Source organism: Bufo gargarizans, chromosome 4 (assembly GCF_014858855.1).
Source record: "Bufo gargarizans isolate SCDJY-AF-19 chromosome 4, ASM1485885v1, whole genome shotgun sequence".
Lineage (NCBI taxonomy): Eukaryota > Metazoa > Chordata > Amphibia > Anura > Bufonidae > Bufo > Bufo gargarizans.
Window position 1 is genome coordinate 216,168,855 of NC_058083.1, and position 27,820 is coordinate 216,196,674.

At 43.8% G+C, this 27,820-nt stretch overlaps 1 protein-coding gene across 3 annotated transcripts in view; it reads left to right on the forward strand.

Annotated features, from left to right (window-relative positions):
* VWA5B2 (von Willebrand factor A domain containing 5B2) overlaps window positions 1-27,820 on the forward strand; it is an 87,655-nt gene that overhangs the window by 5,076 nt on the left and 54,759 nt on the right. The window contains exons 2-6 of one of the 3 annotated variants that reach the window (XM_044288707.1): window positions 2,847-2,992; window positions 5,420-5,578; window positions 6,375-6,606; window positions 15,572-15,765; window positions 16,030-16,161. In XM_044288707.1, the coding sequence (XP_044144642.1) occupies window positions 2,854-2,992; window positions 5,420-5,578; window positions 6,375-6,606; window positions 15,572-15,765; window positions 16,030-16,161 (856 nt within the window). In that variant the 5' untranslated portion in view covers window positions 2,847-2,853. Of the gene's footprint in view, window positions 1-2,846; window positions 2,993-5,419; window positions 5,579-6,374; window positions 6,613-15,571; window positions 15,766-16,029; window positions 16,162-27,820 lie in introns of those variants that run through there. The other 2 variants (XM_044288708.1, XM_044288709.1) reach the window with 2 other exon arrangements.

Genomic DNA, 27,820 nt, shown 5'->3' on the forward strand with positions numbered 1-27,820 from the left:
CTTGAAAAGCATATGGCCCTAGTCATGCGGGGTGTAGAGGTGCACCTTCTGTAACCAAAACTGTACAACCAGAAACAAAATATAATAGGTAAGGCTACTTTCACACTGGCGTTTCTGGGTCCGTTTGTTAGATCCATTCAGGGCTCTCACAAGCGGTCCAAAACAGATCAATTTTTCCCTAACCCTGGGTTCAGACCTGAGCGTTTGTACGGGCGTTTACAATCGCGCATACAGAGACAGGCGTGCACACATTGTCGCGCGTTCCTGAATGTCTATGTACGGGAACGCGCGGCAAACGCCCCAAAAAAAGCTCAAGAACTTGTTTGAGCGTCGGGCGTTTTACAGCGCGATCGTACGCGCTGTAAAACGCCCAGGTGAGAACCATTCCCATAGGGAAGCATTGGTTTCTCCTTGTTGAGCGTTTTACAGCGCGTAGGAACGCGCTGTAAAACGCTCAGGTCTGAACTTAGGGTAATGCATTCTGAATGGAAAAGGATCCGCTCAGAATGCATCAGTTTGCTTCCGTTCCGTCTCCATTCTGCTTTGGTGTCCGTCTGACGAAATTGAACCAAACGGATCAGTTCTGACACACAATGTAAGTCAATGGGGACGGATCCGTTTTCACTGACACAATCTGGCACAATAGAAAACGGATCCGTCCTCAATTGACTTTCAGTGATGTTCAAGACGGATCCGTCTTGGCTATGTTAAAGATAATACAAACGGATCCGTTCTGAACGGATGCAGACGGTTGTATTATCTGAACGGATCCGTCTGTGCAGATCCATGACGGATCCGCACCAAACGCGAGTGTGAAAGTAGCCTAATTGGCGAAGTAACACAAAGGAAATACTTGTTAGTATTTTATAGTCTCTATAAGGTCAGGGAAAGAATAGAACTTTTACAAGTGTATTCAAACGTACATTATTTGTTATATCATCTGCTTAAGGGCTCGTTCACATCACCGTTTGGTTTTCCGTTTGATTCTTCCGTTCAGAGGAAGAATAAAACTGAAAAGAACGGATCGGTCTAAATTTCCATTCACTTCAATGGAAGGTTAAAAGTGTCAGTTACACTCCTATCAAAAAGATCTTGATATAAAGTAAAGTGGTGGATTGGATGAACCCAATATCTTCGTCGGCGGGCTTTTCTTTCCTTCTGCTTCCATCTCGTCCGTAGGATAAAATAATCCAATGAAAACATGACATCAGCCGGCAGCATTTTCAGCCTTGAAGAGAAAATCCCGCAACTGAAACTGGAAATATCCAGATATATACACTGCAAAAAATCTATCAAAAATGGAGCCTAACAGACGCATTGTGTCCGTTATTATTTTTTTGTTTTTTGTTTCAAAGGCTTTATTATGTAAAAGCAGGTGTACAGAATGAAATTAGTGGAGGGTACAAACAAACCTCCATAAAATAGTATATTAACAAGCAAGTTAACAAAGAGTATGAATCATGGTAGGTCACGAGATACATATAAGTCATTATGTTCTATTGAAGAAAGTTCTGGATTATTTCTGGCGAGAGTCAGCTTTCTGCCCATGCGTTAGAGCGCCAAGATATGACAAGTATGTTTGTTTGAGGGGAGGCTGTAAGTATAGTTAAAGTGGAGGGTGTTATCCATAAACAATACATCACTTCGCAAGGCCCCTGTGGTTCTTCCAAGCGAGCCAGATGACATTGAACTTGTGGATTAGTCTCATTTCCCTAAAGGCAATTTCCTCCAGTCTGTCAATCTGATCAACTTTAGTGAACCAATGCTCAATAGAGGGAATATTTGAAGAAAGCCAGTGATGGGGAATTAGAAATCTGGCCGCATTAACCAACTGTCTGAATAGGCCAAGATTTGGGATCCTACAAGATGTAGGGTAAAGGTTCAAGAGAGCAATCTCGGGTTGAGGTTGCAACGAGGCCGAAAATCTGCTTCCACCAATCGAGTAAGGGAGGGCAATCCCACCATATATGTAAGAAGGAGCCTCTCGCTTTTGAACACCCCCAGCATGTATCGGAGGCAGACGTAGAGTACAGGCATGTTTTATCTGGGGTCTTATACCATCTGGCTGCCACTTTGTAACTGTTCTCCTGTATTTTAACGCATCTTGATGTCTTGTGTTGTGTCCGTTATTTTAACAAATCCGTTGGTGTAATCCGTTAAAATAATGGACACTATGCTGTCCGTTAGGTGTCCGTTAATTTATACCTTTCTGTTATTTGTAACGGAATAGGAATATAGCGGAAAGCTCTAACTGTGATGTGAACAAGGCCTTAGGCTACTTTCACACTTGCGTTCGGAGCAGATCCGTCTGGTATTTGTACAGACGGATCCACTCCTATAATGCAAACGATGGTATCCGTTCAGATGGAACCGTCTGCATTATATTTGACTAAAAAAGTCTAAGTACAATTTGTATTCAGACGGATCCGTCCAGACTTTACATTGAAAGTCAATGGGGGGCGGATCCGTTTGAAAAATGCACCATATTGTGTCGCCTTCGAACGGATCCGCCCCCATTGACTTCCATTGTAACTCTGGACGGATCCGTTTGCCTCCGCACGGCCAGGCGGACACCCGAACACTGCAAGCAGCGTTCGGGTGTCCGCTTGCTGAGCGGAGGACAGACGGTGCCAGACTGATGCATTCTGAGCGGATCCGCATCCACTCAGAATGCATTAGGGCTGGACGGATCCGTTCAGGGGCCGCTTGTGGGAGCCTTCAAACGGAACTCACAAGCGGAGCCCCGAACGCTAATGTGAAAGTAGCCTAGTACAGTCATTGAAGGGGATGGATACATTATGTATAATTATGTATATTTGTTACAATGTAACTATTTTTCTCAACAGTAACAGGATGCCTGGTCTGTATGATACCTCTTCCTGGGCACAGCTCCCACTTGAGACTTCATGTGTAAATGCCTGCGCCAATGGGTTTAGTCTGGGACTCAATGCGCAGTTGACCTACTTGAACCCCTGTAATGACACAGTACAAGGTGGGAGTATATCTGTGGGCTATAATGTAAAAGTTGTCTCAAACTATTACCCATTGATCTGAAGGGAGGGGTATATGCACTACGAAAAAACTCACCAACCACACAGCCATACTAAACACACAGTAATAATGAAAAGCAAAGATGTATGGCTATAAAGAATGAGTCCCATAAAAGCACTTAAAAGCACAGAAATCACATAGAGCACACTGGTAGAGAACCGTGATAAGTTATCCCCAGACCTATCCCCCATAATAATTCATGGATACAAATGAAACATAAATTATATAAGAAACTAAAGTAATACAAAACCTAAACTGCCCAGAGGGGGCGGAAGGCAAGAGCAACCCCATGCGTATCACCAGCTTCTCTGGCTTCATCTAGGGTACATGATAAAGCCTGAGTAGCTGGCGATGGCGATATGTGTGGGGTTACGCTTGCCATCCCCTTTCCAGATTGCTTGGGTTTTGTATTACTTTTCTTTATGTATTATTTTTTTGTTGCATTTCCCTTCATTGTGCCATTATTAACCCCATGGTTTCTTGGTCTTGTATCCATGAATTATTATGGGGTATAGGTCTGGGGATTACTTATTATGGTACTCTACCAGTTTGCTCTATGTGATTTCTGTGGTTTTAAGTGCTTTTATGGCATGGGTTCTTTTGTATTAGGATCATGATTTAATAAAGATTATTTTTTGGAATATTTTCAGGTGTGCTCATTGTTTATAGTCATACATCTTTTCTTTTCATTCAAACTATTACCCATTTATTGTCTGGTTATATATTCATCTATTACAAGACTGTACAAATTTTAGAAGCCAATGTGCCCAGAAATCTGCAAGTGTTTTGGCCTGCTCCATTTGAAGTACCGTATGTTCAAATTGAATGCACTAAGCAAACCTTTAGGCTGGGTTCACACCTGAGCGTTTCTTGTAATAGTAAACGCGCGTTTGACGCGCGTTTGTGTGATTTACTGCAGTGTTCTATGGCCACAAACGCGCGTCAAAACGCCCCAAAGAAGCTCAAGTACTTGATTATGCGTCGGGCGTTTTACAGCGCGATCCTACGCGCTGTAAAACGCCCAGGTGAGAACCATTCCCATAGGGAAGCATTGGTTTTCATGTGTTGAGCGTTTTACAGCGCGTTTGAACGCGCTGTAAAACGCTCAGGTGTGAACCCAGCCTTAAGGTTCTGTGGTAAAAGGCAATATTCATTCCTTTAGGAGCATGGTCCATTAAAATATATGGAGGAAAATAGCACCTAATACTGGTTTATTAAAGGCTATGGACACCTTCAGGGCAATTTTCTTTTGCATTTTTACTCATTTTGAGCTCAAAATAATTTTTTCAGTTTGTCTTTATTTAAAAAATGTTCATCTGTTTTTGAGATCTGTTTCCAGAGTATCACTTTTCAGTCCTATCAGCTGACAGCTCATGTGAAGCCTTGTGTCTCATCTTCTGACTTCATAAGCAATCATTTAACCCATATTTTTATCAGTCTGGTAAGATAAGTGTTTGAGGTCAGGAGATCAGAGATAAGGCTTCACATGAGCTCTCAGCTGACGGGACTGAGAAATGATTCTCTGCATACAAACTGATTTTTAACCCCTGTATCTCAAAAATAGCTAATCATTTTTAATAAAGACCAATTGAAAAAAAATTATTAGGCCAAAATGAGCAAAATACAATATAAACATTTTTGCCTCATAGATGTCCTTAGCCTTTATGCTATATATCTCGGGCATGTATCATTGGGAAACAAACAATTTGATACAGAAATGTCAACCAGATAGAAGACTACACAGCAAAAATGAAGGGTTTCCTCAACATCAGTGGATATTCTAGCTAACTAAAATCTCATGTCTAAGGCCAGCATTAGGCTTTATCTATACAGCCATATCATGGTTTTACAGAAGAGATGTATCTTTAGCAGTGAGAATTGGATGGTAGAGCAGGAAAGATTTCCCTGCTTTCACATAAGATCCAGTCCTGTTTTTCCCTCCTAAGTTTTAAAGCTCTCACACAGGGTCTATAGTGTGACGTAAGCATAAGGCCTCATGCACACGACCGTAGTTCGTTTTTGCGGCTTGGGTGCAGACCCATTCACTCCGTGTGCTGTCCGCATCCTTTGCTCCATTCCGTGGCCTCACAAAAAAAATATAGCATGTCCTATTCTTTTCCTTTTTTTCGGACAAGAATAGGCATTTCTACAATGGGCCTTCCATTCTGCAAATTGCGGAAGGCACACGGGCGGCTTCCGTTTTTCGCGGTTCCGCCGTTTGCGGACCGCAAAAAACTGAACGGTCATGTGCATGTAGCCTAACCCTGACTAATTAACCCGTGGTAGTTGGGGAATCATCTATATTAGCATTGAGGGTAGCATAAATGCTGGAAAAGTCTTGTCCTGCTAATTATTTTGTGTCCTCTAGCCATGTTTATATACCTCCTGGAGGAGGGGGAGGTTGTCACAAGTTTTGAGGCAGTGACTGGAAACAGGAAAGTTCAAGCTCAAGTCCAAAATCAAATACGAATGGAGGAATGCTGTTCTAGTTGTCACTGGGAATCGCTACCTTGTTATTGCTCCAGTGGTGAGTACAGAGTTCAGAGCTCGCAGACCCCACTGATGAAATGTCTTGATGATGTATTTCATTGACTACAATGCGTCTAAAATAATGTAGCAACTTTGCAGATAGTTTTATTTAAATATGTACTGCTGTTTTATGTCTACAGCTCCTTTGGAGATGTGTGTTTCCATAGTTACAGACTACAAACAAACCCTGTGTAATCTTGTAGTCACACTGTCTTCTGTCTCCTACTTCTGGATCTGACAGGCTGTTCACCCTGTCTGATCCGTCTTGCCGCTATTTCGCCGTGCGGACGGACTGCTGCTCCGTCCCCATTGACTATAATGGGGGCGGAGCTACTGCGCAGCACGGCAGTGCACTGCGAGAGGCCGCCGGACTAAAAAGTCGGACATGCAGTACTTTCGCCGCGCACTGACGGAGCGGCAGGACGGATCCGACAGGGTGAACAGCCTGTCGGATCCGTCCTGCCGCTAGGGTGAAAGTACCCTAACCTTCCACGTATGTTACCAGGAAGTATGGTTGTTACATTTTTCATTTTATACTTATTGGAGCAATATAATTAGTTGGAAATATGTACTGTATATAACCCTTAAATTAATGGCTGTTTAAAAATTTTACTTTTTTTATGACTGTCAATTTTAACCTGACTTTTAGACTTCTGTGAAGAAACAGAATAAATGTAATCAAACATTTGGTTTATTTCATTAGTAAAAATGTATTGCGTCCCAAATACATGTTTACTTTTTTATCAGTCTTCATTGTAATGAAGCCAATCTTTCCTTGTTTTCCATGTTTTTAGGACACCTTGTTTTAGACCCAGATACAGCACACCGTGTGTTTGTGCTCACCTTGGGATCTGTCCTTCCCTCCGCAGTAGTCAGTGTGGCTCTGCAAAGTAGCAAAGAATTGCAGACACTTTCAGGAGGAGCTGTACGTGTGACCCTCAACTCCACACTTACCCCCATGGCGCCAAATCCTGGAGATCCCAGCGATCGCGGGGATGGTCTGTGTGACGACAGGTTGTGCTCATGGTGATTGTGCGTCCTGTGTACTGGGGCATTGGTGTATCTGTGAATTCAAGATTTATATGGATTCTGTATTGCATGCTATACCAACTTTATTTTTTATCTGTTGATTTTAAAGGGGTTTTCAGGAGAATGGGAGCTAATCTGCATTACACTGGCATGGCCACTGCAAAGTGGATAGAGCCTTTAGCTTATGGCTCCATCCATTTTTCAGTTTCCCTCTCTGACAGCTGCTGCAAACAGCCGATCATTGGGGGTGCTGGGTGTTGGACTCCCACCAACTTGAAATTGATGACTTGTCTGGTGGATAAGCCATCAATATCTAAAAGGTAAAAAACTCCTTTAAGCTTGGTGACCTGAGTATTACATTCAAATAGCATTAACATTACAAAAATAACACACAATCTAAAAAGATTTGAAGGGTCTCAATAAAGTTTGAATTTGACAAAGCATAATTTCCTAAATAGTAGATGACGCTGGGTTATTCTGGCTTTTGTGAAGCAGGTCCTTTGTCATGGCGGTCAGACAGGGTCACTAACCAGGAATGTATAACGTAAGGTGAATTGCTGCATACGTATGGTCCTCTGCCTAAGGCCTCATGCACACGACCGTTGTGTGCATCCGCGGCCGTTGTTCTGTTTTCCGTCTTTTTTCGCGGACCCATTGACTTTCAATGGGTCCGTGGAAAATTCGGAAAATGCACCGTTTGGCTTCCGCGTCCGTCATCCGTTTTTCCAGTCCGTGAAAAAAATATGACCTGTCCTATTTTTTTCACGGATCACGGTTCGCGGACCCATTCAAGTCAATGGGTCCGTGAAAAAACGCGGATGCACCTTATAAGCCTTCCGTGTGTCATCCGCGTCCGTTTTTTCTGCGGATTGGTTGCCGGGAAACCTGTCTCCAAGTCATTTTGCACAAAAAATAAAAAAAAAGGAGACAGGAAGTTGAAAGTAGACGATTGGCAAGCCTTGTTTGTGAGGAGATTTACCTCAGACAAGAATTGTCATCAGGAAGTTTGGTGCAAGTTCACTATCAAACAGACAAAATGCCCAAATGGAATGTTGAAAAGTTGATAACTTTAGTACAAGAAAGGCCCGAGCTATGGGACACTCGCTCCTCCGCCTATCAGGACCGCGTACGGAAGGAGATCTCATGGGAGAAAGTGGCCCGTCGCCTCAAGCCACGCGAGTGGGATAAAGAGGATAACAGAGGTCGTGCAGAACTAGGTACGTGCAAGCAATGTCGCAAAGAGGTTTGGTACTTGTGTAGTCCCTTAAGAAAAAGTAAATTACTTCAGAGAATTCCCAATCATGTCCCATAGGAGGCCTGGCTTAATTGTGTATTGCAGGGATGCTCAACATGTGGCCCTCCAGCTGTTGTTAAACAACACCTCCCAACTAGGCCCTGCTGTACCTGAAGGCCTGCTGAGAGTTGTCATTTTGCAACAGCGGAAGGGACGCAGGGTGAGCATCCCTGCTCGGGTGGTATGTACATGTAGGGGCCCAGCTGTAGGCGAAGCAGGTGAAGCAGCTACATTGTGTCCATGAGCTTGAAAGGCCCTATCCGGGAAGAGGGGGGAGTAGATTTAAATACTTTGTCATGGACCCCTCCACAGTGTCTGCACAGTTAGATATACAGGAACAGTATAGGTAATCTAAAAAAGCTAGAAACTGCATCCTGAGAAAAGAGAGTGTTCATTACTAGCCACTGGACTTGAGGCGGCTTGTAAGGAAGGTGTTGCAAAGAAATTACTGTGGTAGGGGGGCCATCTTTGACATTTGTCATTGTGGCCAGTCATTTATCTTTACGCCACTGGGTATGTTTGTACTACTTTTCTAGTATTATTTTACGCCCCCTTCCTGTTTTAATGTCTGTTCCCACCTTACCTTCTGCCCACCGTTGTAATGTATTCTGTGGCTTTTTTGGGCAAGTTTGAACACATGTGCCATGTTGAACAGTATCTTTAATCTTCTCTCTCTTGGCAGTTACATGAAATAGTCTTTTGAAAAGCCAATCTCCCCATATTTTCACCATTCCTGAAATTGTCTACCATTCTCTTTCACCCACAAGTGGTGAAGTGCATTTTTTAAATTTTAATCATTCCATAAATTCAACGCGCTTTTCTTTTGAAAAAAACAAATTTGAGTAATTCTCAGTTTATTCAACTTTGGATGTTTGTTTTGACAGTGAAAAATGTCAAGGTCCGCTGGAACAGCTGCAGGGACCAGTTCCGGAGGGAGCTCAACGAAAAGGGCCGCAGCGGAGAAGGGACATCCCGCAAAAGGCCCTACATCTATACTCAGCAGCTGAGCTTCCTTCGTCCGGTGATGGAGTTGAGGCCGTAAGTTTTATTTGTTACCGTCATAAAAACATTTTGATTCAATTCATGTCCGAAAACACCATGCAAACATATATGTGTTATACCTTTAGGCTCAGTCTGCACGACGACATTTGGTGCGCATCAAAAAGTCAACCAACAGATAGGATGCAACAGTTGTGGGGCAACATTTTGATGCCATCATCTTGTGCGACAACTTTTAAAAAGGCAGTTTTTGTTGTTGCACTCTAGCATGCGACATTTGACGACTGCGATGTGTCTTTTGCTCTAAAATCAGTCGACAATGGATTTTAGGCGACAGTGGCGTTGCAATCGCAGCATGTCGCATGTTGCAGTGCGACACCCTTGACTGCCTGTAATGACCGGCGTCACACACAGGGAGGAAAACAGGGAAAGCCCTGGCCAACGGAGAGGGAAAGGTGGTGACCCCTAACTCACCTTGCGGCAGGCACCTGACTGCCCTGACGTCCCTACACGGGTTCCTCACCCGTGCGGCGATCACGTGGCTAAACCCTGGCTTTCACAGAAATGAGAACTAGATAGTGAACGGGCCAGTGGGATCGCTAGTCCGCACCACTGCACTAAGAGGGAAACACCAGGGAGAGGACAGACAAATACAAACAAACACAAACACCCAGGTGGACGACCACAGCAGTCCACAAAGGTCCAACAGGGATCCGGAGGGTAGCGTTCTGAAACAACCATCCGAGAACGCAGCAACACAGCTCCAGTGGGTCAGGATAGATGTCCAGGCAGGAAGCTCTATCTCTGGCAACCAGAGAAGTGTGAGAGGGGAATATAAGGAGGTTGGGAGTGCTGGACAAGGAACAGCTGAGAGAAGGAGCTACGGATCCCTGAGTGAGCGAAAAGGGTTTGCATTGCTAACCCAGAAAGCTACCATAAGGAAAACAGCCCTATCTTACATAGAGTGTGCAGCCAACGGCTGCGACCTCCTGACCCCGGGTACAACGGAGTCAGGCGTGGTTCTCGATACCCTCGTGACACTGCCATTCTAAAAATTGATGCGCAACATTGGTGCTACAAAATGGCTCGCCACAAATGTCGTCGTGTAGACCTTGCCTTACTCCAAGTGTGAGATGCAATTTTGGAAGTTGCAGGTTTTCTTCACACATAAGGGGGTTGCCTTTCGACAGGATCGCCAGAGCCACCAATGTATCCATTACATTTGAGAGAAATCTCCCTTTTTGTTGTGTATTTGGAAAATGATGCCTACTCATTGTTGGTTTTTAGTGTAACCAACTTATTCAAAGTAAGTTACTTACCTCGTCAACTATGGGCATTTAGAGAGGATATGCGGCTATTGGCTTACAGCAAATCGTCTGTCCGATGGCAGTTGGATAAAATTCGCTAGCATACCCCTGATTGGGAAGGTGGACACATTGCTCTTGCGGCACATTTAAATATTTTTGCAAATAGGAATGCCTAAATTTGCTGTGTGCATGTTCCTTGACTAGCATCTGACCAGTATAATATCCAAATTTGTATAACTTATATCATGATTTATAACGGATTGTCAGTACACCCTGGAACTCTATCAAGGGGTTCTCTTACCCCATTGTTCTTGGTTTACCAGAAATAAAAGTCCGGCCTGACCCTTGAGCTGGACGAGTAAATGTCGTCAGGCACATCCATACTGGTACACTCTGGCAACGTTAAAAATGCATCCCCCAGCATCAGGGGAATATTTTCAGCTATTTGGACATTAGGACATGCTGGTAGTGAAATTTACAACCAGTTAAGGTGGCACATTTCTTCAGTACGGATGGCCGAGAAGGCCAGAATCTCTTCTGTTGGCTAAGGCAAAACCTGCAAGATTCTAATCTGGCTCCCAAACAACACCCCTTTGTTTAGTGGTTTAAACGTACGCTACTGAAACAGTGTACATATCACATTTGCCCAAATGAGTAAAGTATGCAAAGTGTCATTTGCTTGAAATTGTCAAATAGATGGTTTATTAGACCTTTTGTGATATATGTTGCATGCACATACATATATTAGCCATATTCATTGTCCAAAAATAGTTTGGGATGTGGGATGTTGGATTGGCAACTTGAAAAATCAATAATTATTTACATTTGTGTGATTTATATCTACAGAACTGTGGACAATCTGGAGGACAGTGACGAATCAGAGGAGGGCGGTGAAGAAACCCCTGCTGTATTTTCCCCGGAATCCAGCCCCCAACATTCCCCAGTGTTGGAAATCCACTGAACCACCCATGGGAACCAGTGGTGGGGAACCTGAAAGGCCTGAAACAAGACCACAGCCCAGGAGGAGGAGGAATGCCCGTCAGTCGTCCTCTGAGCTAGCGAATCGGGAAATGATAGATGCCCGAGTCATCCAGTTCCTAGCTCAGAGGAGGACTGATGGGCATGAAGAAACTATGCTTAGGGGGCTTGCGCCAATGCTGAAGCTCGTTCCCCAAGCGAGCCAGCAACAATGTGTGGCCTCCCTTTTGTTGGTCCTTAAAATGTTCTCCCTGCCATACCAGGGAGACATTTTAGGGGATATCAACAATTTATTGCATAAATATATGGTGGCTACGAATCAGCAGCCACCAACATTTCAGCAGGCACCACATCCTTTCCATGGACATCAATCTGGGGGTCCCACTTTCCAGGGCTCCCAAGAGCAGAACCCTCCCCTTGCCCAGTCCTTTAATGTGGGCATGTTTGCTGCTGCTCCCCCTCAACCAGCCCAGGTGCGTCCGGCGTCGTCGTACGCCCCTGGCTCGTTTTCCAGAGACTTATTTGAATTGTAAATTTTATTTTATTTGGTTTGTGTGCTGCTATTGCTTGCATTATTAAGTCACAAAATTACTCCTTTTGAAAACAAAAAAAAGTTTTATTGTTTTTCAGTTAAAATATTTAACAAACAATCAATTGACTTATGTTTTTTCATTTATACAACACAGTGGAACACTTCAACCAGTTTTAGTCACAACAGATATTACCCAAAAAAAGCCCCAAACACACTTCATCTTGCAAGAGAATTTTTTGTATTAAAAATTGGTAAAGAGGTATTAGAAGGTTTGGGGATTCTAATTTTAAAATCAAAATTCCTTGATGTTAGTCATCGCCCCAAAGAAAAACGGGAAAAAAATGCAAAGATTAGGTATTTTAAAAATAGAATTCTCCAAACCTCAGCCCGCAAGCCCACGTCAAGGGTCCTCAGTGTCTTGCGAGTCCCTACACTCAACTATACCACAGTAAATATTTGCAAACTATCTACAAAATAAAAAAACACTAATGAGACCAGAAGATTTCAAAAACTGCCACGAATTGCGTCCCTCTGCCATGGCAAGGACCCCTCGGGGCTTGAAAAGTAGTCTGCATAGAGTTCCCGAACTGCAAGTCCAGCAGTCCCAGGTCGCCTATGCAGGGTCCGATCCAAACCCAATTCTGATGACGTCGGAAGGTCTTCCATGTCACCAGAAGAGGAAGCCTCATGAATCCTGGTGAAGTTGTGTAGAACAACACAAGCTTGAATCACCAGGGTAGCATTATCCGGATTCATCTGTATGGATGACAAAAACACCCTCCACTTGCTGGAGAGTATCCCGAAAGCGCACTCCACATACCGACGGGCACGAGTCAACCGGTAGTTGAAGATACGCCTCCTGACATCCAAACCACGCTTTGGGAAGGGCCGCATAACATGGGTAGTTAATGCAAACCCTTCATCCGCCACGATGACAAATGGAGCCGGCGGACCAGCAGATCCGGGCAGTCTTCTGGCCTCAGGCAGGGCAAGCTGGTTGGCACGAAGCCGCTCACCCATTCTAGAAGCACTAAAGATGCGAGCATCAGCAGTGCTTCCATAGGCCCCAATATCAACCATTATAAACCGGTAGTTACTGTCAGCAACAGCCATCAGTACTACCGAACAAAACTGTTTATAATTGAAGAATCGGGACCCTGAGTGAGGCGGCTTCTTCACACGGATGTGCTTGCCATCCATTGCCCCGATGCAGTTTGGAAACTGCGCAGAAATTTGGAAGCCCTCAGCAATCCGAAACCAATCGTCCGCCTTGGGCTGCGGCATCATCGTCTCTCGGAGTTGCTGCCAGATGACTTGACAAGTGTGACGGACTATCCGAGATATCGTCGAGGTTCCGAGTAGAAACTCAAAATGCAGGGATGCAAATGAGTTACCAGTAGCAAGGAATCTGTAGGCAAATGGAAAAGAAAGTTAAAATTCGACACAAAAACAAAGTGCACAGCAGATGCAGGAATCACATTTAATGTTTTAGATCCAAATAATTTTCAAAAAACAAGGGCAATGGAGTCAAACCTATGGCACGGACGCCAGAGGCAGCACTCTAGGGCCTGTCTTTGGCCACACGCTCACCCTTAAATCTCAATTGAAAAACCCAAATCAAATAACTTTGCATTTGCATACCATTCATCAGCAGAGGCCACACTAAGAACGGGACATACAGCACAGAATGTAGACAGTCTATTATAGTTGTGATGAATAATACATGGAAGCTAAACGAATTCTGAAAGTCGAATATGTGGTAAGTTGTGGGTTAAATTTGGGGATCACATTGTTAACTAAACAGCTCCATCACACTACCTAATGGCCTTTGTTGAATAAGCCAAACCCCTTTAAACCCGTAGTAAAGGGCTAAGAGCCAAACAATACCAGCTATTGGGATGAGGCCAGTATTAACACAAGTGCACAACTGTGTTTGGAGCCTTGGAAATGATGACATTTTCCCGCCACTTCAGAAGTATGTTAACATTGTACACAATTAGTATGGTACCTGAAAAACCCTTGAGTTTCATTGAACCAAAACTCACACAAAATAACGTCCTGCGCGGTATTTAGGCGACAAACTGGGGGATGCATGCATAAAGGGCTCCTGACTGAGGGCACCAACTCTTCAAGCCAATATAATAATACACAGCACTCGACAGTAGTTTGAAACCAAAAAGAGAGTTATTCACTCATACAGGCAGGTTACTGCCTGCTGGAACCTGGCTGACTGACGAAATAATTCAACTTTATACACAAACTACTGTCCAGTGCATTGGATTATTGCATTGTCTCTTAAACGTTACCTGAACACAAGTTGCAAACTTGCAGAAAGGTGGAAAACTGAAATTCAATTTAGAATGTCATATGACAGTGATTACCTGGATTTTAAAGCACAAATTAAATTTAGCAAGCTGAGACAATTAAGCTAACTTTAAGCAAACAGTAGCACATGTCTAACAGCAGCCATTTTCTGCCACATGTTCCTCAAGATACAAGCACGGCACATTACTGGGGTAACTTTACAAGTACTATACTGCTTACCTCAACGTGACGATGAGCCTTTCCTCAGGTGAAATGCTGCGCCTCATATTGGTGTCCATAAAGGTAAGGACAGTACGTAGAGACGACAGCAAGCGATCAAAGGTACCCACTGACATCCGACAGAAGGCAAAGAACTTCTCAGGATGCAGCCGCAGATCTTTGTAGAGGGTATGGAAGTGTCCTTTCCGGTAATGTTGTGAAACAATCGGATGGACCCAAAATCGTCGCCTTCTACGCGGTTCCTCCTCCAACAAAGGAGTGCGCTGTCCCCAACGCCGAGAAACCAGCCAATGCAGCACGACCTCGTCCTCAGAATCAGACATGGTGATACAGCAAAGAGTAGCAGCCAAAATAACCTCTGTACTCTGGAAAGACTACAGAAAATGGCCACAAAACCAAACTCAGGTGCCCTTGATTTATACCAGTTTCTAGGGTGGAGTTAGTAAAAATTCATTTTTTTCAACAGACCATGATTTTGTACGGTCCGCAAAAAAAACGGACACGGAGACACACGGAAGCACAACGGATGAAAAAACGGACACGGATCACGGAACAACGGAGGCCCGTTTTGCGGACCTTAAAAAAAAACGGTCGTGTGCATGAGGCCTAAAGCAGATGCATTGCTTCTTCTACTACTATGCTCCCTGCAGCTTGTAAACTCCATTGTGGCTCTATAAATTGTTCATTTAGAATAATTAATGCAAGGTTAGTGCTAGGCTTACTGTAGAAACCAGCATGCCCCGAGAATACACCAATATACTGTTTAGTAGATCTACATGAGCCTATTTGCAGATCTCTACTCTCTTTCACATTTTAGTCTTAAGTAGAAAACCTTTATTTGAAATTGAGAAGGCACATTGTTCCTATAAGTTCTTGACTGGGCAGGTGCTATTATTCCGTTTGCTAAATGGAAAGACCATCAGTCTCACACCATTCAGCTAATGTAACTCAAATGCTTGCCAAGTACTGCATTTGGAATAGCATTTTGGCTGCAAAATACATACCCAGCTTTATTGCAACATATATCAGCTTCACAGCATAAGCTAAAAGACACCGACATGCCAGAGCCACTGTAGGCGTGTGGCAAATGCCGCACTTTCTATACGGTTTTACTGTATATAGCATTGCACCTTTTTTCTTCTTGGCTAGATGTGGAAAGCCTTGCAGTACGTTCTCCTAATAATGTAGTAAATTCTGATTTAAATTATTTTGCATGCTGTGTTGTGATATTATTAGTGGCTATTCAGCTCAGGGCACACATTCATGTGCATCTTGGATGATAATGCTTGTTTATTTCATGTCTTACAGTTCTGCCAGTTGTTTTGGTGGTGTGAGCGGCACAGGGGTTAGTCCTTGGATGTTACTAGCAGATTCTCCACCCCAGACCCTGACTTCCATGCATCCTAAATCCCTTTCTGCTGCCCTAACTGGCATGGCCACCAATCCACAGCGTTACCATTTCAGCTTTCGCCTACAGGTCCAGGGACCATGTCTTTTGGCAGGCAAGTACAATATATATATGTCTAAATGCACCGTTTTTGGCGACGTTCACACTGCCTCTGCCTGATGCCAAGACTATCACAGCATGCCATGTTACTCTGGCTGTCAAACTGATGGAACACACCATTGTCCAACAGATCTAGTGCAGAATTGAAGCTCCTCTTATACAGTATAAAGAAGCTACCACACAGATGTGAGCAGAGCCATGTTGCACATATATTCATGCTGATTTGAGAAATGTATGTCTCCTGTCCCCTTTTCTGCAGGTATAGAGAGTCCATCCCATGCTCTTCGTGCTGATGCAAGTCCTTTTGCGGTCTCCGCCTCCTCCATTTGGATTAGCCTGGCTGAAGAGTATAATTGTGACCGTGCGCTAGAAATTATTCTGCACCCCAGTGGTAAATAGTGGGAAAAACATTATAACCTTAATAAAATAGATGATTAGATGGATGGATGAAACATTTTGCAAGAGACAATGTGGATTCTTGATCACACAGTGCATTTATAATGCTTTTTCTGGTTTATTTTTTTATTAGTCAAAACCAGGATTTGTTCTATGTGGGATCCACACTTTGGTTATTAGTTAAAAAATTAATCAAAAACTCCACCAGACTGCCCAAGATAGCTCAAGGGAAAGATTTGGGACTGTTTTCCTTTCTCCCTCTGCTAAGATCAATTCGCCAGTAAATATACTGAGCTGGGAATTCAGATAAAGGCCTTAGCTCTTCAGGACACATGACGTACCGGTATGGCATGTTGTCCTGGTACTTAACCCCTTAAGGACACAGCCTTTTTACACCTTAGGACCAGGCCATTTTTTGCAAATCTGACCAGAGTCACTTTAAGTGCTGATAACTTTAAAACGCTTTGACTTATCCAGGCCGTTCTGAGATTGTTTTTTTGTCACATATTGTACTTCATGACACTGGTAAAATGAAGTAAAAAAAAATATTTTTTTTGCACCAAAAAATACCTAATTTAACAAAAATTTGGAAAAATTTGGAAATTTCAAAGTTTCAGTTTCTCTACTTCTGTAATACATAGTAATACCCCTAAAAATTGTGATGCCTTTACATTCCCCATATGTCTACTTCATGTTTGAATTATTTTGGGAATGATATTTTATTTTTTGGGGATGTTACAAGGCTTAGAAGTTTAGAAGCAAATCTTGAAATTTTTTAGAAATTTACAAAAACCTAATTTTTAGGGACCACTACAGCTCTGAAGTCACTTTGCGAGGCTTACATAATAGAAACCACCCAAAAATGACCCCATTCTATAAACTACACCCCTCAAGGTATTCAAAACTGATTTTACAAACTTCGTTAACCCTTTAGGTGTTGCACAAGAGTTATTGGCAAATGGGGATGAAATTTGAGAATTTCATTTTTTTGGCTAATTTTCCATTTTAACCCATTTTTTCCACTAACAAAGCAAGGGTTAACAGCCAAACAAGACTGTATCTTTATTGCCCTGACTCTGCCGTTTACAGAAACACCCTATATGTGGCCGTAAACTACTGTACGGCCACACAGCGGGGCGTAGAGTGAAAGGTGCGCCATATGGTTTTTGGAAGCCAGGTTTTGCTGGACTGTTTTTTTGACACCATGTCCCATTTGAAGCCCCCTGATGCACCCCTAGAGTAGAAACTCCATAAAAGTGACCCCATCTAAGAAACTACACCCCTCAAGGTATTCAAAACTGATTTTACAAACTTCATTAACCCTTTAGGTGTTGCACAAGAGTTATTGGCAAATGGGGATGAAATTTGAGAATTTCATTTTTTTGCCTAATTTTCCATTTTAACCAATTTTTTTCCACTAAAAAAGCAAGGGTTAACAGCCAAACAAGACTGTATCTTTATTGCCCTGACTCTGCAGTTTACAGAAACACCCCATATGTGGCCGTAAACTACTGTACGGCCACACAGCGGGGCGTAGAGTGAAAGGTGCGCCATATGGTTTTTGGAAGGCAGGTTTTGCTGGACAGTTTTTTTGACACCATGTCCCATTTGAAGCCCCCCTGATGCAACCCTAGAGTAGAAACTCTATAAAAGTGACCCCATCTAAGAAACTACACCCCTCAAGGTATTCAAAACTGATTTTACAAAGTTTGTTAACCCTTTAGGTGTTGCACAAGATTTAATGGAAAATAGAGATACAATTTCAAAATTTCACTTTTTTGGCAGATTTTCCATTTTAATATTTTTTTTCCAGTTACAAAGCAAGGGTTAACAGCAAAACAAAACTCATTATTTATGGCCCTGATTCTGTAGTTTACAGAAACACCCCATATGTGGTCGTAAACTGCTGTACGGGCACACGGCAGGGCGCAGAAGGAAAGGAATGCCATACGTTTTTTGGAAGGCAGATTTTGCTGGACTGGTTTTATTGACACCATGTCCCATTTGAAGCCCCCCTGATGCACCCCTAGAGTAGAAACTCCAAAAAAGTGACCCCATTTTAGAAACTACGGGATAAGGTGGCAGTTTTGTTGGTACTAGTTTAGGGTACATATGATTTTTGGTTGCTCTATATTACACTTTTTGTGCGGCAAGGTAACAAGAAATAGCTTTTTTGGCACAGTTTTTTTTTTTTTGTTATTTACAACATTCATCTGACCGGTTAGATCATGTGGTAATTTTATAGAGCAGGTTGTCACAGACGCGGCGATACCTAATATGTATACATTTTTTTTTATTTATGTAAGTTTTACACAATGAATAATTTTTAAAACAAAAAAAAGTTTTAGTGTCTCCATAGTCTAAGAGCCATAGTTTTTTCAGTTTTTGGGCGATTATCTCAAGTAGGGTCTCATTTTTTGCGGGATGAGATTACGGTTTTATTGGCAATATTTTGGGGTGCATATGACTTTTTGATCGCTTGCTGTTACACTTTTTGTGAAGTAAGATGACAAAAAATTGCTTTTTTCACACCTTTTTTTTTTTTTTTTTTTTTTTTTTAGGGGTTAGGTCATGTGATATTTTTATAGAGCCGGTCGATACGGACGCGGCGATACCTAATATGTATACTTTTTTTTATTTATGTAAGTTTTACACAATGATTTCATTTTTGAAACAAAAAAAATCATGTTTTAGTGTTTCCATAGTCTAAGAGCCATAGTTTTTTCAGTTTTGGGGCAATTATCTTGGGTAGGGTATGATTTTTGCGGGATGAGATGACGGTTTGATTGTTACAATTTTGGAGTACATAAAACTTTTTTGATCACTTTTATTAACTTTTTGGGGAAGTAAGGTGGGCAAAATTTCAATTTCATCATAGTTTTTATTTTTATTTTTTTATGGCGTTCACCGTTTGGGTAAAGTAACATGCCCGTTTTATAGATCAGGTCGTTACGGACGCGGCGATACCAAACATGTGTAGGGAATTTAATTTTTTTTATTTTTAATCAGTGATAAATGTGTTTTTTGATTTTTACTTTATTTTCACTGTATTTTTTTACTGTATTTTACACTTTGTCTGAACAGATCTATGCCTTTCAGCACAGATCTGTTCAGCACCATGGACAGCAGGACGCCTGAGAAGGCGTCCTGTTGCCATGGGAACCTTCCCCGTCTGCTCAGTTATGGTCAGAACTGCGCAGACGGGGAAGGGTAAGGACGGGGCTCTGGGGGGGCTGCCTGGGAGCTCTCTCCCTCTCCATTCGGGGGGCTGCAAAGGCACAGCAGCCCCCCGATGGGAGAGGGAGGGAGCTCCCTGCGCTGTTAACCTTTTCCATACAGCGGTCCGTACGGACCGCGGTATGGAAAGGGTTAAACGGCTGACATCGCAGCACAGATGTCAGCCGTTTATACCAGGGTGCCAGCAATGTGCTGGCACCCTGGTATACCCACTAGAAACCAACGATTATTCAAGGGGAGGCGCACCGCCCGCCTCCCGCATCGCCCGCACCGCCCGCAACCCTCCCCCTGCACCTCCCACCGTGCTCAAATAACTCAGGGGTGCAGGGGGGAGGGATGCAGGAACATTTTTGGAATCCTAAAGTTTCTGATCCCTGCGGTCAGGGACCGCGGGGATCAGAAACTGCAGAAATCGCAGCAAACCGCAGGTCTGAATTGACCTGCGGTTTGCCGCGATCGCCGACATGGGGGGGTCATGGGACCCCCCCGCGCATTTAGCCTAGGTGCCTGCTCAATGATTTGAGCAGGCACCGGGTTCCGATCACTGCCAGCCGCACGGCAGTGATCAGAAATACACAGGGCGTACATGTACGCCCTGTGTCCTTAAGTACCAGGGCACAAGGGCGTACCTGTACGCCCTATGTCCTTAAGAGGTTAAGGACACATGACGTACCGGTACGTCATGTATAGTTCCGATCACCGCCACCCAGCGGGCGGTGATCGGCTCCCGGTGCCTGCAAAAAATCATTGAGCAGGCACCTTGGCTAAATGCGCTGGGGGTCCTGTGACCCCCCCTCCATGTCGGCGATCACAGAAAACGGTTTCGGAAGTTTCTGATCGCGGGGATCAAATACTTCAAAAAATCTTTATTTTAATGGTTAACCCCCGGGCGGTGCGGGCGGTGCTTAGGGGGGAGGGCAGGCATGCGATCATCTGTCCACCCCCTCTCTCAGGATAGCTGAGCGGTTTGCAGAGTGTCAGCACATTGCTGACACTCTGCTTGAAACGCCTGACATCTGTGCTGGCACAGATGTCAGGCGTTTAACCCCTTCCATGCCGCGGTCCGTAGGGACCGCTGTATGGAAGAGGTTAAGAGTGAGGTAGCTGCCTCCCTCTCCCATCGGGGGCTGCTGTGCCTTTTCAGCCCCTGATGGGAGAGGGAGGGGGCCCCGCTCCCTTCCCATCACCCACTGCTCTGCTGTGGCAGCGAGTGATTGTTACTATGGCAACAGGACGCCTTCACAGGCGTCCGGCTGTCCATGGTACTGATTAGACTTCTGCTAAAGGCAGAAGTCTAATCAGACTTTGTAAAGTGAAAATACAGTACACTATATAGTGTACTGTACTGTATTATACAGACATCAGACCCACTGGATCTTCAAAACCCAAGTGGGTCTGGGTAAAAAAAATAAAAAAATAAAAAGTGAAAAAAATGTAAAAATCCCAAAACACATTTTGTCACCGATTTAAAAAAAATTCCCTACATATGTTTTATATTACCGCGTCCGTAACGACCTGATAAAATGGTCATGTTACTTTACCCGCACGGTGAACGCCATAAAAAAAAAAAAAAAACTATGATGAAATTGAAATTTCGCCCACCTTACTTCCCAAAAAAGGTAATAAAAGTGATCAAAAATGTCGTATTTACGCCAAAATAGTACCAATCAAACCGTCACCTCATCCCACAAAAAATGACACTACCTAAGATAATCGCCCAAAAACTGAAAAAACTATGGCTCTCAGAATATGGAGACACTAAAACATTTTTTTTTGTTTCAAAAATGAAATTGTGTAAAACTTACATAAATAAAAAAAAAAAAAGTATACATATTAGGTATCGCCGTGTCCGGCACAACCAGCTCTATAAAAATATTACATGACCTAACCCCTCAGGTGAATACCGCTAAAAAAGGTACAAAAAGTGTAATAGCAAGCGATCAAAAAGTCATGCGCACCCCAAAATAATGCCAATCAAACCGTCATCTCATTCCGCAAAAATAATACCCTACCTAAGATATTTTCCCAAAAACTGAAAGAACTATGGCTCTCAGACTATGGAGACAGTGTAGTTTCTTAGATGGGGTCACTTTTATGGAGTTTCTACTCTAGGGGTGCATCAGGGGGGCTTCAAATGGGACACAGGGTAAATAAACCAGTCCAGCAAAATCTGCCTTCCAAAAACCATACGGCGCACCTTGCCCTCTACGCCCTACTGTGTGCCCGTACAGTAGTTTACGGCCACAATATAGCATTTTGTATGGCTGTTAACCCTTGCTTTGTTACTGGAAAAATTGGATTAAAATAGAAAATTTTCCAAAAAATTGAAATTCTCAAATTTCATCTCCATTTGCCAATAACTCTTGTGCAACACCTAAAGGGTTAAAGTTTGTAAAATCAGTTTTGAATACCTTGAGGGGTGTAGTTTCTAGAATGGGGTCATTTTTGGGTGGTTTATATTATGTAAGCCTCACAAAGTGACTTCAGACCTGAACTGGTCCCTAAAAAGTAGGTTTTTGAAAATGTATGAAAAATTTCAAGATTTGCTTCTAAACTTCTAAGCCTTGTAACATCCCCCAAAAATAAAATATCATGACCAAATTGATCCAAACATGAAGTAGACATATCGGGAATGTAAAGTAATAACTATTTTTGTAGGTATTGCTATGTATTATAGAAGTAGAGAAATTAAAACTAGGAAATTTGCTATTTTTTAAACATTTTTGGTAAATTTGGTATTTTTTTTATAAATAAAAATGATTTTATTTTACTTCATTTTACTAGTGTCATGAAGTACAATATGTGATGAAAAAACTATCTAAGAATGGCCTGGATAAGTCAAAGTGTTTTAAAGTTATCACCACTTAGGCCTCATGCACACGACCGTTGTGTGCATCCGTGGCCGTTGTGCCGTTTTCCGTTTCTTTTCGCGGACCCATTGACTTTCAATGGGTCCGTGGAAAAATCAAAAAATGCACCGTCTTGCAGCCGAGACCGTGATCAGTGTTTCCTGTCCGTCCAAAAAATAAGACCTGTCCTATTTTTTTGACGGACAACTGTTCACGGACCCATTCAAGTCAATGGGTCCGTGAAAGAACACGGATGCACACAAGATTGGCATCCGTGTCCGTGATCCGTGGCCGTAGGTTACTTTCATACAGACGGATCCGAACATCCGTCTGCATAAAAGCTTTTTCAGAGGTGAGTTTTCACTTTGTGACAGTATATTCTAACACAGAGGCGTTCCCATGGTGATGGGGACGCTTCAGGTTAGAATATACAGACCCCCCCCCCCCCCCCCCCCTGTAGTTAACTCATTGGTGGCCAGTGCGGCCGGCCCCCCCCCCTCCCTCCCCTCCCTCCCCTGTAGTTAACTCATTGGTATTGGTGGCCAGTGCGGCCGGCCCCCCCTCCCTCCCCTGTAGTTAACTTGTTGGTGTGCATGGGGCCTTAAAGTGACACTGGTCAGATTTGCAAAAAATGGCCTGGTCCTTAAGGTGAAATAAGGCTGTGTCCTAAAGGGGTTAAAACAAAAAACTGTGTTTGTCCAGGCTTACCTGTATGTACCATAGATGAAAAGTACACTGTGCTTTGTTTGGTACGAATAATGTGCATAAATGGATGTGACCATCTGTGTACCTTATGAGAGTCCATGCATAAAGATCAGACCTCTAACAGCAACAGACAAAAAGGCTAAACCTAGCTTAAAAGGGTTATCGGGTAAATTTATATTAATGACCTATCCTCAGGCTAGGTCACCAATATCAGATCAGCGGAGTGTGAAAACAGGGACCCTGCCAATCAGCTGTTAGAAGTCGGGCACTCCTTGAGCAAAGAGGCTTCTTCCTAGGCCATGTGACGTCGCTGTACTTCAGTCATATGGCCAGGGGCAAATTAAGTGCATGATAGGCCAGTGGCTGTCTACCCAACCTGGGTCCCTCCCTCCATTTTAGTTTAATTTTTTTGTATGAAGAGGCTGCGGTGCTTCGCATATGACATCACATTCATCCAGGACATAGCAGCACACAGTGCTTCAAAAATTCCCCAAATTGGCTTCTAAACTGAAAAATTTAGGCGACAAATTCAATTTTTAGTCGCCAAATTTAAAATGCATATAATAAGGGTCCATTGGCATGTCCGTAATTTGGGTCCGCATTTGTTCCGCAATTTGCGGACCCATTCACTTTCAATGGGGTTGGAACGGATGCGAGTCCGCATTTCCGGGATCCACTTCAGTTTTTTTCGGTATCCGTTTTTTCGGGATCCACATTTCCGTTCCTGAAAAAAATAGAACATGTCCTATTCTTGTCCGCAATTGCGGACCAGAAGAGGCATTTTCTATTATAGTGTCTGTGATGTGCGGATCGAACATTGCAGGTGTTTTGCGGATCCGCAAAACATTTACGGACGTGTGAATGGACCCTTATAATAAAAAAGACTTGGAGGAGAATACAGCCCCAATTACCTCTTACATCCAGTGACATTCCCTGTCATGTAGACCTTCTCTTTTCCTCTTCTCCTCCATTTGACCCAAACCGCCATGACAAATTCTTTCAGCCACATCTCGTCTCTACAGAGTTTGTTACGCAGACACGTTAGATTTTAACATTTTTCCATCACCCTTCCAATCCTGGTGTCCCAACATTGTCATCCTGGTTCAACTCCCAATACTGTGCCCATTGTGCTCCCCTTATGTCCCAGGTACTATACTGCTGAAAAAAAAATAGTGACCCCAGTAGACATAATTGAGGTTATTTATCAAACCTGGTGTAAAGTAGAACTGGATTTCCAAAGGATCTGTCAAAAATGAAAGGTGGAATCTGCTTGGTTACTATTGGCAACTAAGCCAGTTCTACTTTATACCAGTTTGATAAATTACCCCAAATGTCCCTATAGTGTCCACAGCAGTTATAATGTCCCCTAGAGTGGCTCCAGTAATAACACCCTATATTGTGCTCCAGGTAATAATCCCTGTATAGTGTTCCAAAAAATAATATCCCCTAATATGTCCCTGTAATAGAAATGCCCCTATAGTGCTTCCCCAATAGCAACACCCCCCCCCCACACACTGCCCCCATATAGTAATTTGCCCCCACACAGTTATTTCTTCCACATAGTAATTTCCCCCACACTGCCCCACATAGTAATTCCTACCATAATAATTTGCCCCCACAGAGTAATCCCCCTATAATAATTTGCTCCCACATAGTAATTTGCCCTCACATAGTAATTAGCGCCGATTTTTTGTAATATACCCCTACTGTCCCTTCACTAATATGTCCTTCTGTGCCCCCCCCCCCCCCCCCAGTAATGTCCCCCCAAAGTTGGTGCATAAAAAACAAACAAAAAAAAAAAACCTAAAAGCTAATGCTCGCCTATATACAGGGGCTCACCCCCTGCTGGTACGGGGGCCCGGCAGGAGTGTGATGGCAGGCACGCACACATCACTGTGCTGCATCCTGGTACAGCCGGGATTTTACTACCACATAGGCCTCAGGCCTACTAGGCCTGGAGCCTATGGTGGTCATCGGCGGTGGGCCAGGGAACTATGCACTCCCGTGTCCCGCCACAGTATGTGGCCGTTGGGTCCCCCAGCGATGCCAGGCCCGGGGCTGCCGACCCAAACGCCCCTATTATAATCCGCCATATGATATGGCCTAGTTGCAGCTCAGCCTCCTTGAATTGAGTGGGGCTGAGCTGGAATACCAACGGAAGCTGCTATACTATGTGCTGGTCAGCTGATCGGCAGCAGTGCCAGGTGTCGGACCCCTGCCGATCATATATTGATGACCTATCCTGAGGATAGGTAATCATTATAATTTCCTGGATGCCCCCTTTAAACCCCTTCATGCTTTGTTGTGTACGTAATAATGTGTGAGGAAATGTATGGAACGAGCTTTTGCTTTGAGCCAGCTCCATATGTGGTGGGTGCCGGCTGTATCATACAGCAGGCATCTGACTGCAATGAGGGGGAACGGCGATCACACCGAACCCCTTAATTTAACCCCTGTGGGGTTTCGCTCTGGTAGATGGGGTAAGCGGGCGCAGCACAGAGGCAAAATACAAGTTCTAAAAGGGAACCTGTCACCGGGATTTGGTGTATAGAGCTGAGGACATGGGTTTCTAGATGGCCGCTGGCACATCCGCAATACCCAGTCCCCATAGCTCTGTGTGCTTTTATTGTGTAAAAAAACGATTTGATCCATATGCAAATTAACCTGAGATGTGTCCTGTACGTGAGATTAGTCCAGCGTGAAGGAGCCCAGCACCGCCCCGCATCTCATGTACAGGACACATCTCAGGTTAAGGCCTCTTTCACATGAACGTGTGCGTTCCGTGGTCATACTGCGGACCTCATTTGCGGATTCGCAATACACGGGCGCCGTTCCGTGGGCATTCCGCATCACAGATGCGGACCCATTCACTTCAATGGGTCCGCAAATTTGGCGATGCGGAACAGAACCGTACGGGAGCACTACGGAGTGCTTCCGTGGGGTTTCATCCCATACTTCCGTTCCGCAAAAAGATAGAACATGTCCTATCTTTTTGCTGAACAGCCGGATCGCGGACCCATTAAAGTGAATAGGTCTGCGATCCACTGCGGCTGCCCCACGGACGGTGTTAGTGCATAGCAGCCCGCATTTTGCGGGCCGCAGCACAACCACGGGGCGCACACATTTGTGTGCAAGAGGCCTAATTTGCATATGGATCAAATTGTTTTTTTTACACAATAAAAGCACACAGAGCTATGGGGACTGGGCATTGTGGATGTGCTAGCGGCCATCTAGCAACCTATGTCCTCAGCTCTATAAATCAAATCCCGGTGACAGGATCCCTTTAACTCAAAACGTCAGTGTTTATTTACACTTGAGGCAATTGCACAAAACAGCACGTAATTTTGCAGTCTTAGTGTTAATTCACACACAATGGAAAGTTCATATAACACAAGTCACCTTGCTGGAAGTTCTGCCTCCAGTAGTTCACAGCAGGCTTTAGGGGGCCTATTTCCCCAGCGTGCAGCTCTCAGCCCTCCAGCATGGCACAAAACTTAAAATCCCAAAAACAGACACATCTCTGCTGAGCCCAGCTGCCTATTTAAGGACAGCCAGGTGCTGCCAAAACCCGAAAAGGCACTTAAACTCCGGTCCAGTATTTGACCTCACCTGGCTGGAATTTAGCCCAGCCGCACATGCTGGAAGGAAATTGCCTGCCTTGCCAGAAACAACCCCTCACTGTGTCACACGCCTCAGAAGCAGGTGAGGTAAGACAAAGGATGTGGCTCCCTCTGCCTTTCAATCAGAGCCCCTGCAGTAAAATCGCAGGGCTCCTTTTGGTTACTATGATAGCCTGGGGCCTGCTGAGGCTTCCCAGGGCTGTCATAGTAATATGCCTGCTGAGCTATGGACAAGGCATAGCTCAGCAGGTAGGGCGGCAGAATGCCATACAACCTAATACAGGCATGGCCAATCTGAGGCTCTCTAGCCGTTGATAAACTACAACTCCCAGAATGCCCAGACTGCCTACAGCTATCAGTCTACAGCAGGGCATGGTGGGAGTTGTAGTTTTACAACAGCTGAAGAGCTGCAGGTTGGCCATCCCTGCCCTAATACGTCAGTATTTTTCTATATCCTGAATTTCGGTCTGTTTTTTGCGGATCCATTGTTCCTGAAAATGTTTCCGTATGTCATCCGTTTTTTGCGGATCCGCAAAAAACGGAAACATGTATAAATTTCAATAAGCAAATAAAGTTGTTTGGATTTTGAAAAAAAAAAAAAGTTTCTGTGGGCAGGATTTAATTTCCAGGAACGGAATCCGCATAAAACGGATGACATACGTAATGACATACGAATGTCTTCCGTTTTTTGCAGATCCATTGACTTTGTATTGTACCAGGATCCGATTTTTGCGGAAAAGAATAGGACAAGTTTTATATTTTTTCGGACATGCGGAACGGAACAACGGAAACTGTGCTGTCCGATTTTTTTCCAGGACCCATTGAAAATGAATGGGTCCAGATCTGGTCCTGATCTGTTCCGCAAAAAACTGAACAGATCAGGAAAGAAAAAACGGATGTGTGAATAGACCCTTAGGGTCCATTCACACGTCCGTTTTTTCTTTCCTGATCTGTTCCGTTTTTTGCAGAACAGATCAGGACCAGATCTGGACCCATTCATTTTCAATGGGTCCTGGAAAAAATCGGACAGCACAATGTGTGCTGTCTGTTTCCGTTGTTCCGTTCCGCATGTCCGTTTAAATATTTAACATGTCCTATTCTTGTCCGCAAAATTCGGATCCTGGTACAATACAAAGTCAATGGATCCGCAAAAAATGGAAGACATTCGGATGTCATTCCGTATGTCACCCGTTTTATGCGGAATCCGTTCCTGGAAACACATAACAAATTTTTTATTTTTATT